Source organism: Hydra vulgaris, chromosome 03, assembly GCF_038396675.1.
Source record: "Hydra vulgaris chromosome 03, alternate assembly HydraT2T_AEP".
Lineage (NCBI taxonomy): Eukaryota > Metazoa > Cnidaria > Hydrozoa > Anthoathecata > Hydridae > Hydra > Hydra vulgaris.
In genome coordinates, this window is record NC_088922.1 from 33,711,951 (window position 1) to 33,731,318 (window position 19,368).

The window sequence follows — 19,368 nt, forward strand, 5'->3', positions numbered from 1 at the left end:
TTTGTCTAAAGTCAAACAAAGTTAAATTTTTTTTTAATTACTCTAGTTTAGATATAAAATTTTGCTTTATAGTCGATGGACCATATTTTGATATAAAATAGTGCTGCTCTCAATGAAGATAAAACATTAAACTGAGAAAACAACTTTTTCAAACAAGTTTTAAGTTATATATTTAATTTCTAACCAGTCATATGTCTGCAAACATATTAAAGGTCGAAAAAAATTAGTTATTTCAAGTTTAAAATCTGTTTTTTCCATTTTATATGAAAGTTTTTATTAGTATGAGTGTGAAGAACACACAAATTGACATACGACTAGTTAGACTTTTAAAGTTAAACCGCTTAAGGTTTATTTAAAAGTCTAAGCTCAAAATTCAAACATTACTGTGATGTGAGCCATCCCTATTTTATAATGCCATAAAACTATTCAACTAAAATTCCGGTCTTTAAATTATCATAGATTAATATATATTTTTTATTTTTTTGTAGAAAATATATATACATATTTTCATACTCCATCGCAAAATATGATATGTTAAGTTTTAAACAATATATATATAGATATTGTTTAAACTTAACATATCTTTTAAAACTTAACATATCATATTGTTTAAAAACAAATGTTGCAGACCGGAAATAAAATATGTTTGATATCACCGAGAACAAGCAAGACAAAAAAGTTTGAGAACTTGCATTAACGGCGTTGAGTGTGGGGGCGGTGTCGTGGAGTCGGAGTCGCGACAATTGAAGCGGAGTCGGGAGTTTGAGTCGCTAAACAAAATCGCGACTCCGATGCCAATAGTAAAACCTCTCGGTGTTGCACGTGCATGTACAAAATATTTAACCTTCAAAAAAATTTTCTTATATTTGGCAAAAAAAAAAAAAATTAATTATCGCGTAATATTTTTTAAAGAATTAAAAGAATTTTTCAAAAATTTGTTAAAAAAATTCTTCGAAATATGAGTTGGAGTCAGAGCCCTACTCTGAAAATTTCAACAATTGGAGTCGGAGTTATCACTTTTTTTTCTACGACTCCACACCCCTGGATTGACGAAAAGGTATACAATAAGTATTTCTTAAGATGCCAATAACTGAATGTGCAGTTTCATTACAAAACATATTTTGTAAAAGTATAACGTATAAGAAAACCTTATACGATAAATTTTTACAAATCATGTTGTGAACATTTATAGTCAATAGCGTATAAGATTGTTACATAATAAAATAAGAGCATACACGTTACATAATAAAATAAGAGCATACACGTTACATAATAAAATAAGAGCATACATGTTACATAATAATATAAGAACATTCAGAAAATATACTCATGAAGTTAATGCTAGTACCGCTCCCATATTTAATGTTTTTTCTCCACAAATTTTGTAATATAATAAAAAAAAGTATGGATATTTGGTGTAGCTAGTTTATTTTAACCTAATTATTTATTAATAATTAGACAAGAAAAAGAAATAGAATTCGAATTTTTAAATTTCTTCCTAGTTTTTGTCCAGTTTCAAAACTTGAGAAAACTTCTTTAAAATATTTGAATAATGAAATATTCATCGTTTTTAGCTATAAAATATAATATTTTTAGCTATAAAATATAATATAATGCAGTTTTGCATGGTGCAAACGGTTTGCATTTATATAAAGTATATTATACTTTATATAAATGCAAACCGTTTGTACTATGCAAAACCGCATTATTTAGAGTAATAAGAAATATCTATTCAACGAATTGTTATTTATAAATTGCTAAAATAAAGCAATTTTTATGAATTCAAACATTCTGATTACAATCAACAATGATTACCAACGGTTCTTATATTATTTTTTTTTTTTTTAAATCCTTTGAAACATGACTGCAAGTATCCACTAAGGTTGTTAACAGAAAAGAGAGTTTAAAACAAGAAAACGCTTGCGCAGTAGGACGGTTCCATTCAAATACCACGCTTAAAGCTATGTATGTTTTACAGTATTTATGTTTTATTTTATTTTTTAATTTTACTTAATTTTGACTTGTTTCATGCAACAAAATTACAAAGTCAAGTTTTAGTGAAACTTAGTTTCGTAGTATTAGAGTATTTATTTTATTTATATATAAGTATTTTTAATCATAACGTAAAACAAGTACAACGAATAGGGCCGTCCCGAAGAAATCTTAAAGAGGGGAGTGACGTGTCTAGTATTTACCGACTATTTTTTAACAAATTTTTTTGTTGGGGGGTTTGGATTCCCCTACCCATTTCTGATGATGAATAGCATGGCTACCACAAATATTTATTAAAATTCGGAACCGTATTATAAGCTCGCTGATTCCCAGGATTTCACTAAAAGTTTTAGATATTTGAGGAATAACTTTTAAAATGAAAAGACATTTTAAGTTTTGCAGCAAATGTAATGTAAATGTTAGAATTTTAAAAAATGTATCATTATCAAATAGATTTAAGAAAGAAAGAAATTTTTTTTTGTATGGTTCAGATTTTGTGTAAAAATACTCAAAATAAAAACCAAACGAAAATTTTTGATTTTCGTTTGATTGATGACTTTTAATTTTTTTCTGAATGTGTCAATCAAATTGAGCTTTGATTCCATAGAGAAAATGAGATTTTTGCGCTGCAAAAACCTCATTAAAGTTCTTGCACCAGGTAAAACTACCGTCTCTAAATTTAGTAAAAATGATGCGCATCTTATAACAGCTGTAAAGATAACAAGCCGCGCTAAAGGCATCCTTTTTTGCATTGAACTTTTTTAGGGTTTTTATATCGCTCATATGAGGAATATAAAAACCCTGTGATGCAGATGATTATCTGATTATTTGTTATAAGCATTGAATAAATAAACGTCTCTGCGATAAATGCCAAAACTTCGCCATCTATTTATCTCAAGATAAATGAAAAATTATTTACAACAAACCTATCATATGGCAAATCACATGGGCATATTTTCGCGTCACGGTAAGGAAAGAGGCGTGAACTTCTTGGTTAAATGCACTTCTGTGGTGCTCCGTGATAAGACCGTTAGGACTTCTTGGGGCACCTAAATAACAATATATACATACATATATATATATATATATGAAGACTCCACGGGAAGAAACGGCAGGGTCGCATTTTGAAAATTTTGACATTTTACACTTTCCAAATTTATAAACAATATTACTATACTTTTTATTTGAATTCAAATTAAATAAATGATTGGATGTACTTTTAAAGTTTGATGGAACTAAATCCTTTTTTTTTATTATACAATACATATCTCCCCGAAAAGACAAGTTTTTATGAACTCAAATAATATTCGCAACTTACTAATAGACATAAACCAAGATTACCGTGTTTATTTTTTGAATTATCAAGACTCATGCGCAAGGTATAATCTTAGACCATTAAAAACAGTCGCACTGTTATTAAATCGAAATCACTATCAATGACGTGGTCCATTTTTTGATGATATTAAAAATTTCCTGAAGCTCCATCTACTCCAAATGACAGGGTCGCCACTGGTCATGGAAATCGTGGAAATGCCATGGAATTTCATTTGGTCATGAAAAAAGTCATGGAATTTTTAAGTTTTTGTTGAAAGTCATGAAAAATTCATTAAACTATTTAAAATGATCTTTTTTTTTTTCTACTTGTGTTATTTTTAGGATATTTGCAAAGAAAACTACTAGTATATTTATCTAGTCTAAGACCTTTTTAAAAAAGATTTTGCTGTGTAAGTTATAGATTACCATTTTATTACAGTTAGGTCAGGTTGCCTTTTTTATAAGATTCAAAATAAAATATCAGTTAAATAAATAACCAAAATACATTTATAAATTTTGTTTGAGTTTGTATCAATCAGTTATGGTCCGTTCATGTCAGGTCCCTTCTGCTACTGGTAATATTTAATCCACCACAATTTGCTTCAGTTAATAATTTAAAGCACTTAAGAAAATTCTGATTTAAAACCCTGAATTCTGGGTAAGGATAGAAGGAACTTATAAACCATGGATGGCGATCTTCCTAGTGATAGCATCGCAATAAGTATATCTGCATATGTTGCAGGCTTTGCACAGTGGGACAAAATCGAGTTTTTTGTGCAAAAATTATTTTTGTAGTTTTTTTTATTAGAATAGTTATATTTATATATAAAATGCATAAATAAAGTAATAAACATGTAATTATATAATATAAAAATAATATTAAAAATTTAATTTTGGTGAAAAATACAGAATATTTTTAATGGACAAGACAACTTTTATCAGTGAAAACATCAAAAATATTACTTTTCAATGCATATATTTGTCATAAAATAACATTTTTAGAATTATATTTACAGAACTTGTATATTATAACAGTAATGAAAGATTCTATAGGTATTTTTTTGTACAAAACATCTTTTTTACATGTACATATTTCTCATCAACTGACCATTAACCGAAGACCAATCTTTTGTTATAACTTTTTTTATTGCAAAAAGTAGTAAAATATTTATGATGCATGGCTATTTACATACATTTAGCATGAGATTTCCATAGTCAAATGTTTGGAGGATATTGGAGGATAGTTTATCTGATACCTAATAGTAGCAAAAAAATATCAAAAATTGTCTGTTTTCGATGCATAAAAAATAATGATTACACTTACGTTAAATTGTTTTAACGTAAGAGTAATCAATAGTACAATAGTAGCGTAAGAAAGTTGATAAATAAAAAATGCAAAATAGCGTTTTGGAACAAATGTCAAATTAACGTGTAAATAACCACATAAAAATATCGCTTAAACTGATATTTAATGTTTTTTTAACTAGATATATCCTCTAATGAACATGTCTTCACCATTACGCCAAATTTTCACCGTGCAATGCCGACATTGATTTTTTGGTATTTTGGCACACTCTGTCCCACTGTGCTTTGTTTAAAGCGTAAAATGGCGCGCCATTTAAGTACGAGTTAACGTTTTTGTAGGCGTTGTTACCGTTTAACGTAAGCGGTAAGCCATTTTAGTCAAGCCACTTTTTATCTTTTTTTTTTATTTAAATAAGTCTAAAGATTAATAAGTATATAGTAATTATCTCCAAAAAAACCACTTATGAAACTTAAACAGTTACTACTTTAAAAAGTTTGAATGACATTTGATATTAGCGCTATTTACGAAATGGAAGAAAAGTTAAGAAAAAAACAAAGAAAATTTTATTTTTATTGTAACCTAAATTCTCCATCAACCCAGTGAAAAATAAAACCGCGTCCCACATGGGTTACGCGTGGGTTCCGTGTGGGATTGATGGGATTTACGTGGGACGGTTTTTCCCATGTGGTATCCGTATGGAAATTTGTCACCTTAAACCCATGTGGGTAATCTCACATGGGTTACATGTGGGAACCATATGGTATTTACACACATGGGAAATCCCACGTGGGTTTCCTGTGGGGTTTGCATGGGAATTCATTTGAAAGCTGGAAACTAAAAAAAAATTTTTTTAAAAAAACTAAGAAAAATTTTTTTAAATCGACATAGCATTGCGTTACGTTTACATTGTGTGAAAATATTTTATATTAATATAGAGAATGGCAAGCAAGTATATAAGTACCACGAATAATGTTTATCTTTCTTTATAGAAAAAAGATTAAGATTTGGGCGCTAATTTACATCTCTACCCCCCTATTTTTATTTTTGATTATGATAGAGAATTTTATCCTGATTAAGAATCGTATAAAAACATAGACCTGAAAACCAAAGGAAAGTTCTCTAATTTAATGTTAAAGTGTCAAAAAAATATACCAAAAACGCTAATGTTCACCATCTTTTTTTATAACACTTTTAAATTTCACTATTTAATTACGCCACCTGGTTTCTGTAGTTTGAAAGTAATTAAAATACTCATGAAAATTCCAAAAGTATTCATAAAAATTCCGATGCAAAAAATTTGCAAAAAATAAAATGTAGTTATAAAAGATTCTATAAGAAATGTATCTGTATTTATGTGTTAAAATTATAATGGCGAACGTTAGACGACCGACTATTATCGAGTTTAATAGGATTAATTTACCGGAAATCGGTCGCAGGTTTAAAAACAATGATACCGAGTGCATTCGGTGGTGCAGGGAGTTTGGTTTACTTGCTATAGATATGATCTGTCCTCGATGTAACATCCAGAGCAACGAACAAAATTGTCATAATGTCGATGGAAAGATTTGGAGATGCATGCAAAAGCAATGCAAAAAGAAAATAAGTATTCGTGTTGGAAGTTTTTTTGAAAAATCTCAACTGAAACTTTGGCAAATAATAGGTATTACTTATATTTGGACTCGTAGCGCCGGAAAAAGTCGTGGCCTTTCAGTAGAAGACATACAAAAGGATTTAGAAATTGGTAGCAATAAAACTGTACTTGATTGGAATCAATTTTGTGGAGACATTGCTGTTACTTATTTCCTTAACAACCGTGTGCAATTAGGAGGGCCAGGTTCAATAGTGGAAATAGATGAATCGCTTTTTTCAAGAAGGAAATACAACCGAGGTAGAATTAAAGAAGATCAATGGATTTTTGGTGCGTACGATATAGCAACTAAAGAAGGGTTACTCATTCCTGTAGCACACCGCGATGCAGCAACCATATTACCCATCATTATACAATGGATTCGTCCTGGAACTGAAATATGGAGCGATATGTGGGCAGCATACCAAGGTTTAGCAGCGCAAGGTTTTCAACATGGTACAGTAAACCATACTTTACATTTTGTTGATCCTGCAACAAATGTTACAACAAACAGGGTTGAGGCAATGAGGCAAAGAAGCAAAGCCAAATTTAAAGCTATGTTTGGACCCACAAATAGAGAAATGATTCCCAATTATTTGTCAGAATTCATGTGGGCGCAACGTTTTAAAGAACATTCTTATTTTCACTTTTGGAACCAAGTTGTTGATGAATATCCCGTTTGATTATTATTTTTGTATATAGTAACATTTGTCTATCTAAAATAATAATATATTTAAAAAAATATGTATATAATCTGAAAATAAAAAATAAAACTTATTGAAGTTCGAAGTTTTTTAAAGAAAAAAATAAATAAAAAGAAAATTACACAACAAATTTATCCATAGAATGTTTTAGCGGAATAAAAACCGGGCTATCAAGTTTTTTTAATGATTAAGTTTCATTATGTTTACCGCCTTAATTTTAACTTAGTCATGTTTCAAAAAAGATGGCGAATATTAGCGTTTTTGGTATAATTTTTTGACACTTCAACATCAAATTAGAAAACTTTCCTTTGGTTTTCAGGTCTATGTTTTTATACGATTCTTAATCAGGATAAAATTCTTTATCATAATCAAAAATAAAAATAGGGGGGTAGAGATGTAAATTAGCGCCCCTTTTTAGTTGGCGATTCACATTTTCAAACACCATAGCAGATGTTGATGTAAGAGGTCCAAAATTTTTTATAATATGTATATATATATATATATATATATATATATATATATATATATATATATATATATATATATATATATATATATATATATATATATATACATATATATATATATATATATATATATATATATATATATATATATATATATATATATATATATATATATATATGTATATATATATATATATATATATAATGACATGTATCACAAAAATCCTAACGTTAAATAAATATAAAACTATACTATAATTTTATATAAACTATAATCAATAGTTTTATAGTTTGTTTTAACAAGAGATCAATATAAAAGTAATACTATATTTACCAGAACAATATATTCTGTAAGAAAGTGATTTAATATTGATCAATTTTTAATGTCAATATATATTTAGTCTGTTCAGTAAAAAAAAAGAGTTACATTGTAAACAATAAAAAATCATAAATAAGGACAAAAAAAAAAACAGAAATAAAAAACAAGTCACCATACATATCACTATGAATCGGAAAATGCTAGAATTTGTACTACATAAGATGCTAGAAAGATACAGAAAATGCTAGAATTTATGTCGAGTTAAAACTAACATTTAAAACCACATTATAAAACATTAACAAACAAATCAATAAATAAATTGCAAGCCACGCATTCGTTCCCAGATGTTCTTGAGCTTTTTTATTATAGAATTACAAAAATTAATTAGTCAACTATTGAGTCTGAAAAAGCTGTTTTAGAGTTGACTTGACTTCCGTGTGAATAAATAAAAGATGGCGTATAACAAATAAGACGAACTTTTGTTTTTTAAAATTACTTGGAACTTACTTAGTATTTCGTTTAATCCTGGTAAGTACTTAGTAGGAACTTACTAGGATTAGCAGGAAATTTATAAACGTGAATTTCATTAGTCATGACTAATGGGAAACTTATTAAGTTTAGCCGTATTAAGCGAAAACTTACCAGGATTAGTCGTATTAGCAGGATTAGCAGGAAGTTAAACAGGTTCCTAGTAGTATTGGCCGCATTTTTTTTCTCGGGTACGCTTTAAATTTTTTAATATATACGTTTATTAAACGTCGATCAAACGTTTACAATATTGACTAATATAAGTCGTTATTCTAAACGTTTGATCGACGTTTAATAAACGTTTGTTATATTATAACAATGTAATACAGCCATTGGTCAGGAAGACTAACATAACAGCTTTAGTCATGCGCTTTAAATAGGCATAATTAAAACGAAATAAAAAACTTATTAAAAAATTATTTTTTATTGGCTAAATAATTAAATTAGACTTAAATGTATTTTCAAGATTTACTTTCTAACAACAACTGAAAGCAAAACGACTGATAAATAAATAATAAACGAGTGTCGGGTGCGCCATTTTAATTCATAGAAGTTAAAAAGTTCTTATCACGACAATCTACCTTCCTAAATGCCAACAAATCAATAGACTCCGATGTTTTAGAAATTATTAATAACGACATTGACACAATTAAAAAATATAAGTTGCTGGTCTCTCGTTATGAAAGTCCTGCTGCAAGAACTTTTTTCGTAAGTTTTATAAACAGTTTACACTCATTTTGTAAACACTAGTATTATTGTGAAACAGTAGTTATTCATCTTTGCAATAACCAAGAGGTTTAATAACTAAATATACATTTTTTTATTTTTGATGTATTTTGGCTCAATTTAGTTACATTTGCTAAAGAAAATTGGTGAAACAGAGCTGGCATATGTTATGTCGCGACGTTACTAATTTTTTAATGTCAAAAATAAACATGGATGGCGCAGGATATTTCAGAAACTTCCATTCAGAAAATCCTCTATATGTAAAGTTGTTCTATGTAAATCCAATTTTGATTTATGAATGTACATTTAAAATGGTAACTACCCTTACCCTCGTTTTTTGCGGTTACAACTTACCCTCGTTTTTTGCGGTTACAAATCAAGTTACGAAATTAGACAATCAGGATACGAATCAATCGAAATCAGACGATTAGGATACGAATGTAGAAGATGATGTTGCACAAACAGGTGCATGATGAACAAGCGGTAGAGGTATTTTAGGAAGATTTTTGATAATGCATAAACCAGAGAAAACAGTGATCCAAAATATTTGTTTATGAGTTTATTAATTTTATTAGTAATCTTTGACTTAATATTAATGCAAATTTTTATTTTCTGCTAATGATATTGAATTTAAAAAATATTTGATAGAAATTGTTACTAAAAAATTTCCACTGCAAAAAGCTTGATCATTTAATTTTTCTTAAATATCGAAACATAAACAAGTATAGTGCACAAACATTTTTTCTCTAAACACCCCTCTAACTCCCACTATATGAAAACGTTTTATATAAGTTTATAACTTTATATATAGTTTTTTATAATAAAAAGATAGTATTGTATAAAAATATATAAATATATAAAAGTAGTATTGTATAAAAATATATAATCATATTACAATAGTTATAAAAAATATAAAAAATAAGACTAGGTCTTTTATAACTATATCTTATATATAAATTTTATTACTTTTATAACTATATCTTATATATAAATTTCATTACTTTTATAACTATATCTTATTTATAAATTTCAAGACCTATAATGCTATATTACTTATATAAAGTTAAAAGGCGAGCGTAATTTTAATTTATATTAGTTTTAAAACTTAAATAAAATTGAAATTACGTTAACTTAAATCAAAGAAACTATTAGACAAGATCTAAAAGTTTAATATACGTTTGCAAAGACTAAATCTAAACGCTTTATATACGTTAATTAGACTTGATTTAAACGTAAATTAGACAAAATCTAAACGCTTTATATACGTATAATAATCCTATAATAGACGTCTAAAATACGTTTGAATATAAACGCTTTATGAACAATTGTTCTAAACGTCAATCTGGATTTCATTCCAAACGGATAATCGACCAAATTTGAACGTTTTGTCAAAACATTGTTTTGACGTTTAATAGACGTTTGCGTGTTTACTGGGTCTTGTAAATAGACCCAGTAAAAGATTTCACACTGGCTACGTACAATCTAGGTTTGTAGACTGTTAATATGTTTAAGGGTTATAATATTTACTATAAGTGATTCCATAATATATGTATTTATACTGGTATATATTTTATATTATTTTAGAAAAGTGTTGACATAGGAGCTTCATCTTGAACTCTGTAGCTAATTGCAAAGAGCTTCAGATATTTAATTTTGACCTTACACCAAAAAATGTTAGGAAACTAGCATGTCAAAATCATAATGGACAATAATTGTGCTTGGAGAGATTGCTTTACATCTTTCCTACAAAAAAAATCCAACATTGTCTTTAAGAGCTCCAGAGGCTACAAGCATTGCACGTGCCATAAGTTTAAACAAACACAATATTGAAATATTTTTCAATAATCTTTAGTGTTGCAGCCACTAGATAGAACTGTCTATGGTCCTTTTAAAAAGGCTGTAAATACAGTCATCAACAATTGGATTATCAGTAACCCTGGAAAATGTATGACAACTTATAATATACTAGAAATAGTGAAGGTTACCTTTTCATTGAGCATGACACCAAATAACATACTTAGCGGGTTTTCTTCATGTGGCATCCACCCATTTAACCCTCAAATATTTAGAGATTTTGACTTTGCTCCAAGTTCAGTAACAGAAATACCTATGCCAGTCAAAACCGATTCTCAATTAACAATGCTTCAAACCTCAAAGGTTGCAGTCTTACCAGAACCATCCACTTTTGTTTTAAGTTTGACTTTGTCATCACAGGAGCCTTCAACATCACAAGTGAAATCAATTTCTGAATGCTCTGTGCTTGCAACTCCAGATAAAGTAAGACCAATGGCACTAGAAAGCCTTCAAAAAACACACGCAAGAAGAGAACTTCGTCTGTATTGACTGATTCCCTTTCAAAAAATGCTCTGCTAAGGAAAAGGGAAAAAACAAAGCAACAAAAAAATATACACAAGACTTATCATCATCAGAAGATGAAAACTACTGTATCACTTCCATGGATACTCGGGCTAATAGCAGAGATACTGAAAAATGGATCAAATGTTGTGAGTGCTCAAGCTGGGAACATGAAGAATGTACAGCGGGAGGATCCTGCTAGATTTGTAATAATTGTGACTCTGATGAAGATTTTAAATGGTCATTTTCAAAGTGCTTTGGTGTATCAATTGTATATGTTATTCTTAATGAATTATAAATGATTAATACAATATTTGTTTTCTTTTTAAAAATATTATTTTTACCATATAGACCTTCATTTGTGATAAAATAAATTATAACAACTTGTCCCTCTTATCATGACAACTTGCCCCGAAGGTGGGGGAAGTTGTCATACCTTCTTTAAAAATGGTGGCATGTTATACTCAAATGGTCTGAAGCTTTCCAAAGTTGTCTTTTAAATAACTATAATAATAAACTAACATATAAAATAGTTTTTGTGAAAATTGATTAATTAGTTTTTGAAATATCTAGGAAAATATAAAAAGTATGACAATGTGCCCCACTCTCCCCTACTTCCATATACCATATTGGCGGCTAAATAGAAAAAAAAACCAATTCTTTTAGACGTAGGGATATTTAATTTCATTTTTGCCGTTAATTTTAAATTAAGAAATTTTTTAAGGAAAATTATTTTCAACAAGTACAGTTTCTACCAAATTAGCAAAACAAAATGAAAGATATGAACGAAGCTAGAAAAACCTTCAAAACTTTTTTCTTAGCAAAGAGAAAACCTAAAAACTACAAGTTTTAAAATTTAAATCGTAAAAGTTAAGATCACCTTGGATTATTTCAAGGTAAAAATCGATCAAAAGTGGATTACGAAAAATATAGCGTCAACTATACATTATACAAACCTAATAAAAACAACATCAAGAAACGACAATTGAAGAACTTAGCGCTAAAAGTACTAAAGTCACAAAATAAATGTTTTGAGAAAATCTACTGTAATCAGTCTTTTTAAATCCTTATTTTAAAGTGTTAGATCAAAGTAGATTTTCTCAAAACATTTTGTTTTGTGACTTAAGTACTTTCAGCAATTTTAATGTTTCCTAATCTTCCCTCCAGTTTTGACAGCAGTATGAACTCAGCCATCTTATGAGGTGCCCTACTTAAAGTTAAGAAAAAGAAAGAGGATCCCAGGTATGTTTTACTAAAATCTTTTTGAGTCGACATAAATCGCTTATAGCTTTGGAGTTCGAGCAATGGTACCTTTGATTTGCACTTGTTTTTCATTTTTTTCTTTTATTGGTTTGTTTGTTTTGTTTTATTTTGATTTGCGGCACTATATTTGAACTTTTTCAAGCCTTTTATATTATATAAAATTTAGCGATATAGTAATAATTTTTGTGATGTTTATTATATTTTTACTTTTTATTTTTATTTTATCTGTTTCTGGTGTTTTTAAATTGAAGACATTGCAAACGATAAATAGCATAAAATTCCTTTGTTAAAAAATGTGCGCTTGGTTGGTTTCGTTGAATAAAAAAAAGTCTTAATCCTTGTAATTTTTTTATTTTTTTTATTTTTTTGTTTTTGTTTGTTTCTATTATATTTGCGTTTTTTTTTGTTTTGATCAGTACTTTTTTTTATTTTTATTTTTTATTTTTTTAATATTATTATTTTTTGATTGCAGTTTAGATTGCAGTTACTTACATTCATATAAATAATCTTACTTATATATTTTATCGCCATATCAATTCACAGTAATGAAAACTACACATAGCGAATGTGCTGTTTGCAAAGTTAATATCTATAAAAATCAGAAAGCTATTTTTTGTGATAACTGCCTCAATTGGGTCCACCTAAAATGTAACAACCTCAATGATATTGACTACCAATTACTAAAAAACTCCTCAAAAAATTGTTCATGGTTTTGTATAAATTGCTTAGCTAGTATATTTCCCTTCAATAACGAAACTATAACTGACAATGAAAATCTTGCTAATGGTGACACTAAAATAAACAAAAATTATCAAGTATCAGGTTTTCCCATAGAGAGTCTTCACACAGTATTCAACACATTTAATACACATATTAATAACAACAACAAAACTCGAAAAACCTCAATAAACAGTTACTACACCAATGTTGATGATTTAAAATGTATAGCAGCTGACAAATCCTCATTCAATGTCTTTCATATCAATATATCATCACTCTCGAAACATTTTAATGACCTTGAAAATCTACTCCAATCAACAAAACTTGAATTTGACATAATTGGTATATCGGAAACCAGATTGAATAAAAAAAGCCCACAAACTAGCAACTTAACACTTAATGGGTATTCCTATGAACACACACCATCTGAACCACATGCAGGTGGTGCATTATTATATATAAATAATAGGCTCGCCTCTAAACCCAAAAACGATCTCCACATCTTTAAACCAAAAGAACTAGAATCTATCTTTATTGAAATTATAAATCCTAAAAAATCAAATATTATCGTTGGTTGTGTTTACAGGCATCCAAAAATGTCTTTAGACAACTTCCTATCATTCTATCTTAATCCGTTACTTAAAAACCTAACAAAAGAAAATAAAACTGTATTCATTTTAGGGGATTTCAACATTGATCTGTTAAAGTATGACACAGATTCATATACTAGAGACTTTTTAGATTCACTCACCTCAAATTACTTTCTACCTCACATTGTCCACCCTACTCGTATCTGTAAAACATCAAAAACACTAATAGACAACATCTTTTCAAATCTTAAATCAAATAAATATAAAGCAGGGAATCTTACCACCACAATCTCAGATCATCTTCCACAATTTCTGATAGCCTATAATATTCTTAAACCACCACCTAATAAAAAGCTCTTAATCCAGGAAAGAAACTGGAAAAGGTTCAATGAAGTTGCATTTAGAAACGATTTTCACAATCTTAGTTTAGACAGAGAACCAAAAATATACCCTGATAATTGTACTCAGTCTCTTGAGAATACTATTTCCAACATTAATCTACTGCTCGATATCCATGCGCCTTTGAAAAAGCTTAACAAACAAAACATTAAATTCAAGACTAAACCATGGATATCAGATGAACTCAAGCACTCTATACAGCACAAAAATAATCTCTTTAAAAAATATATTAGGTCTAAAAAATCAAACAAATAAAACCATATATCATAATGAGTATAAAACATTTCGTAATAACCTCCAATCTAAACTCAAAGAAAGCAAAAAAAAATACTACGATAATTATTTTACTGAAAACATAAAGAATATAAAAGCAACCTGGAAAGGCATTAAAAACATTATTAATATTAAAAGTAACTCTCAAACAACTCCTAATGTAATCATACATAACAATAAAACAATAACAAACCCCTTTGATATTTTTAATGCTTTCAACAACTACTTTACTAACATTGGTAAGGATGTCCAGGCAACAATTCCTTCATCCATGAATCATTTTACATATTACTTATCAAATCCTTTTCAAAAATCATTCTTTATAAAACCTACTGACGAACATGAAATTTCAAATATTATCAACTCTTTAGACGCAAATAAAGCTTCTGGACCAAATGGTCTGGCTGTTAAAATTCTAAAACTATTAAAAACAGAACTCTCAAGAATTCTTTCTAACATTTTTAATATCTCGTTCTCAAGTGGTATTTTCCCAGAAAACTTAAAAACTGCCAAAGTTGTACCTATTTTTAAAACTGATTCAAAACTATTAATATCAAACTATAGGCCAATTTCTCTCCTCTCCAACATTGATAAAATTCTTGAAAGGCTAATGTTTAACCGCTTATACAAATTCTTCAATGAAAATAAATTGTTTTGTGAATTACAATTTGGTTTTCGAACAAACTACTCTACATCACTTGCTTTATTAAGTCTAACAGAAAAAGTTAAAGATTCTCTGGATGAAGGAATGTTTGGATGTGGCATTTTTATCGACCATCAAAAGGCTTTTGACACTGTAGATATTGACATTTTACTTTATAAGCTATCGTACTATGGTATTAGAGGAGTCTCAAACTCTTGGTTCAAATCTTTCCTTACTAATAGAACTCAATTAGTATCCATTAGTGGGATGAGCTCAGACCTAAACGATATCAAAGTAGGTGTTCCTCAGGGATCTGTCCTTGGCCCTTTATTGTTTCTTATTTATATAAATGACGTGTCTAAAGCTTTAAAATTTTGTAGAGTCCAACACTTTGCAGATGACACAAACCTTCTCTATTTTAATAAGTCCATAAAAAAAATCAACAAATATGTTAACTATGATCTTAAAAAACTATGCCTCTGGCTAAATGCCAACAAAATTTCCCTCAACTCCAAAAAAACTGATTTAATATTATTTAAAAGTCGTCACAAAAAATTAGATCAGCAGCTCAAAATTAAGTGAATTAATGGGAAAAAACTTTGGTGCAAAAAATTTGTAAACTACTTGGGTATAAAGCTAGACGAAAACTTAGTCTGGACTTACCATTATAACGATTTATCTAATAAGTTGAATAGATCCCTTGCCATCCTGTCAAAGCTAAGACATTTTATACAACAAAAAACTTTAAAATCTATTTACTATGCTTTGTTTCACTCTCATCTGACATATTGCCTTTTATCATGGAGTCAAAACATAAGTACTGTAAATCGCCTATTTATCATGCAGAAAAAAGCAGTCAGGGTTATTGAATTTCTACCAAACAATGCACATACATTCCCATCTTTTAACACACTACAAATTTTAAAACTGCATGATATTATCAAAATTGAAAATTGTTTATTTATTCACAGCTGCCTTTACAAAAAACTACCTCCTATATTTAATAAATGGTTTACTCTACGCAGTACAATTAGCTGCCAACTTACAAGAAATTCTTGCAGAGGTGCACTGAGTGTGCAAAAATATAATACAAAATCCTACGGCAAACATTCCTTTAAATACTCTGCATTAATGGACTGGAATCAAATTCAAAATAAATTAAAATCAATCCCTTTTAGCAATATTAAAAAATATGTTCTCAAAACCAAATTAAAATACTACTTGCTACATCAAAATAAATAGAAACAGCAATAGTATCACTGGTGATAATAGATAAATCACCATATAAATTATATAAGATACAAATATGAATGTAGACTAATTGCAACCTTCTGTGAGTGTATTATTTATTTTATTTGCTTCTTTTTTTTCTTTTCTTTCTTTTGTTTTGTTTTGTTTTGTTCATGGTTGCTCTCCTCGATTTAGCCTAGCTATATGAGAGTGAACCATCCAGAATGTAGACTGTACAAATATTTTTTATAACGTATAACATTCTTATGTAAAACATCTATATTTCTGGTAAATATATTGCTTTTTGTTGTTGTTGTTGTCGTCGACGTTTTCTATTTTTTGTTGATATTCCCAGTCAAACACAACTTTTAAAAGTATTATTTGAGTTTGTATGCTGTACGGACTTTTTTAAATCGTGATGAATATTGAAGAAATGATGTAAATAAAAAATAATGAACATTTTCTTCATTTTACTTGATAAAGTGAGATTACTGATGATATACATTCAAGACTTGAAATGTTATTTTTGTAAATACGAGAGAAGCCGCTAAGACTTTGCACGTAACATAAACATTAGTTACCGTAAACCGGGGTTACTTTGAACAGCGGGGTAACTTTGAATACAAAAAAAAAAAAAATGACAAAAAAAAAAAAAATTTGAATAAAAAAGAAAAAAAAAATTTGAATACAAATCTATTTTTTTTCAAGTTGTTATTATGGCAAGTACTTATATGAATCTGTTCAAACATTAAACATCAAAATGTTAAAAATAGTTTATAGTTTGATTATTTAAAGTTTTACTTTGTTTATATATGTGTATGTGTTTATGTTTATACACACACGTATATAAATATTTATATATCTGCGTGTGTTCAAATACAGAAACAAATTGTTTCTGTATTTGATTTTCTGTACTTTGAGTCACACATACATACACATTGTTTAACAATGTGTATGTATGTGTGACTAACTGTTTATACAAATGATACTTTAATTTTTATTCATAATAGTATTATATATAATACATGTATGACAAAGAAATTTTTTAAGTTGTTTCATATTTTTGACTATTTATGTAGTGGGGTTACTTTGAACCTTATTCAAAGTTACCCCATATGCGAAAAAAAGTATACAATAAAGTATGTTATGCTATAGCAATGGAACATAACTATAGTAGGCTAACAAACTTCTTTAGATTTAACATGCCTAATAAATTTATAAACAAAAATTATGCAACTTAGACAACAAGCTGCTACACTAGCTGAGGTTGTGTACAAAGTATTCTGACTAATTTTTTTGAGAAAAATATCCGAAATATTTAAATCGTTTTTTAAGGAATAATAAAAACCAATAAACAAAGTAAAACTTTAAATAATAAAACTATAAACTATTTTTAACATTTTGATATTTAAAGTTTGAACAGATTCATATAAGTACTTGCCATAATTACAACTTGAAAAAAAAAAAGATTTGTATTCAAAGTTACCCCGCTGTTCACAGTAACCCCGGTTTACGGTAACTAATGCTTATATAAATAAATATATATATATATATATATATATATATATACATATATATATATAAATATATATATATATATAAATATATATATATATATATATATATATATATATATATATATAAATATATAAATATATATATATAAATATAAATATATATATACATACATATATAAACATATGTGTGTGTGTCTACATCGTAGACACACACACACACGCACACATAAATATAAATATATATATATATATATATATATATATATATATATATATATATATATATATATATTTGTCTGTGTGTGTCTGTGTATCTAAATAATTTTTTTGCAAATCACTAATAAATTGTAAATCTTGTATGAAAAATATGTCATGTAATATGTGTATGAACATTCAATATTGTGTTGAATTAAGTTTGTTGAAAGTACTGTTATTTATCTTTAAATTTGTTTTTGTTTAGCATTTCATAGCAGTACTATCCCACGTTTATATGAAAAAAAACTGACGTAAGGCAGTATATAAATTATACTGAGTGCCAGTTTTCAAATTTTATGTTAACAGTAAACATTATAAGATGAAAGCATTAATTGTTAATTGGGTGCAAGTTACCACCTTGCATAACAGAGTTTAAAAACTTAATCCAAAAACACATGGAAAATCCATAGTATACAAATATACAAAAATGTGCTTCTAGTCAAATTGTCTCTGGTTATGTTTATAAAGCTGACCATTTATGGACAACAAGGACCAAAAGTAGACCACTTAATGTACAATACAATTAAAGTCTGGACGGTTTGATTCTATTCACTCGTTTGACTGGTTTGTTTTTGTTTTTTGTCAAATTGTAGGAGTTAAAGTTCCTATTAGTTATAATCTAAGCAATCTATACAGTGAAAAGGTACTTGAATTTACTAAAGAAAATAGTATCATATTGCAAAAAAAACAGTATCTTGTTATATAACTGATATCTCTACCCATTTATTGCAACCTCATGATGTTACATTGTATGGACCTCTTTAATAGTATTAGAGGAAAATACTTGATCAATCGAAAACCTCTTGTGCCAAAAAAAGAACAGACAATTACAAAAAATAAATCTCCTTTGTTCTTTCTTTGCTTATAAACATTACATTTTTTCAGATCAAAAGGTAATCAGCAACTTAGTAACTTAGTGGTTTTGAAAGAAATATGGAATTTACCCATTAGATATAAGTATAATCTTCAATCATTTGCCAGATGGTAGTTGTAATTTTAGTAAGCCAAGCAGTGAATAATTTACTTAACTATTGTTTTATGTTGATTTTAAGGAAAAGCAAGCTCAAAGGATAGAAATAAAAAATTACTTTTTCTCTTTTAAAAAGTATTTTTTTTTGAGGACTTCTTTGCATAATGTAA

At 28.1% G+C, this 19,368-nt stretch overlaps 1 protein-coding gene across 1 annotated transcript; it reads left to right on the forward strand.

The window, feature by feature from the left end:
• Positions 1-5,980: 5,980 nt before the first annotated feature.
• On the forward strand, positions 5,981-6,922 carry LOC136078630 (uncharacterized). The gene has a single exon (XM_065794413.1). The coding sequence runs from the start codon at positions 5,981-5,983 to the stop codon at positions 6,920-6,922; it is 942 nt and encodes a 313-aa protein (XP_065650485.1).
• The last annotated feature ends 12,446 nt before the right edge of the window (positions 6,923-19,368 follow it).

What these genes read in the sequence shown, in the direction of transcription:
- LOC136078630 (XM_065794413.1), top strand. Translation starts at nt 5,981, where the DNA reads ATGGCGAACGTTAGACGACCGACTATTATCGAGTTTAATAGGATTAAT.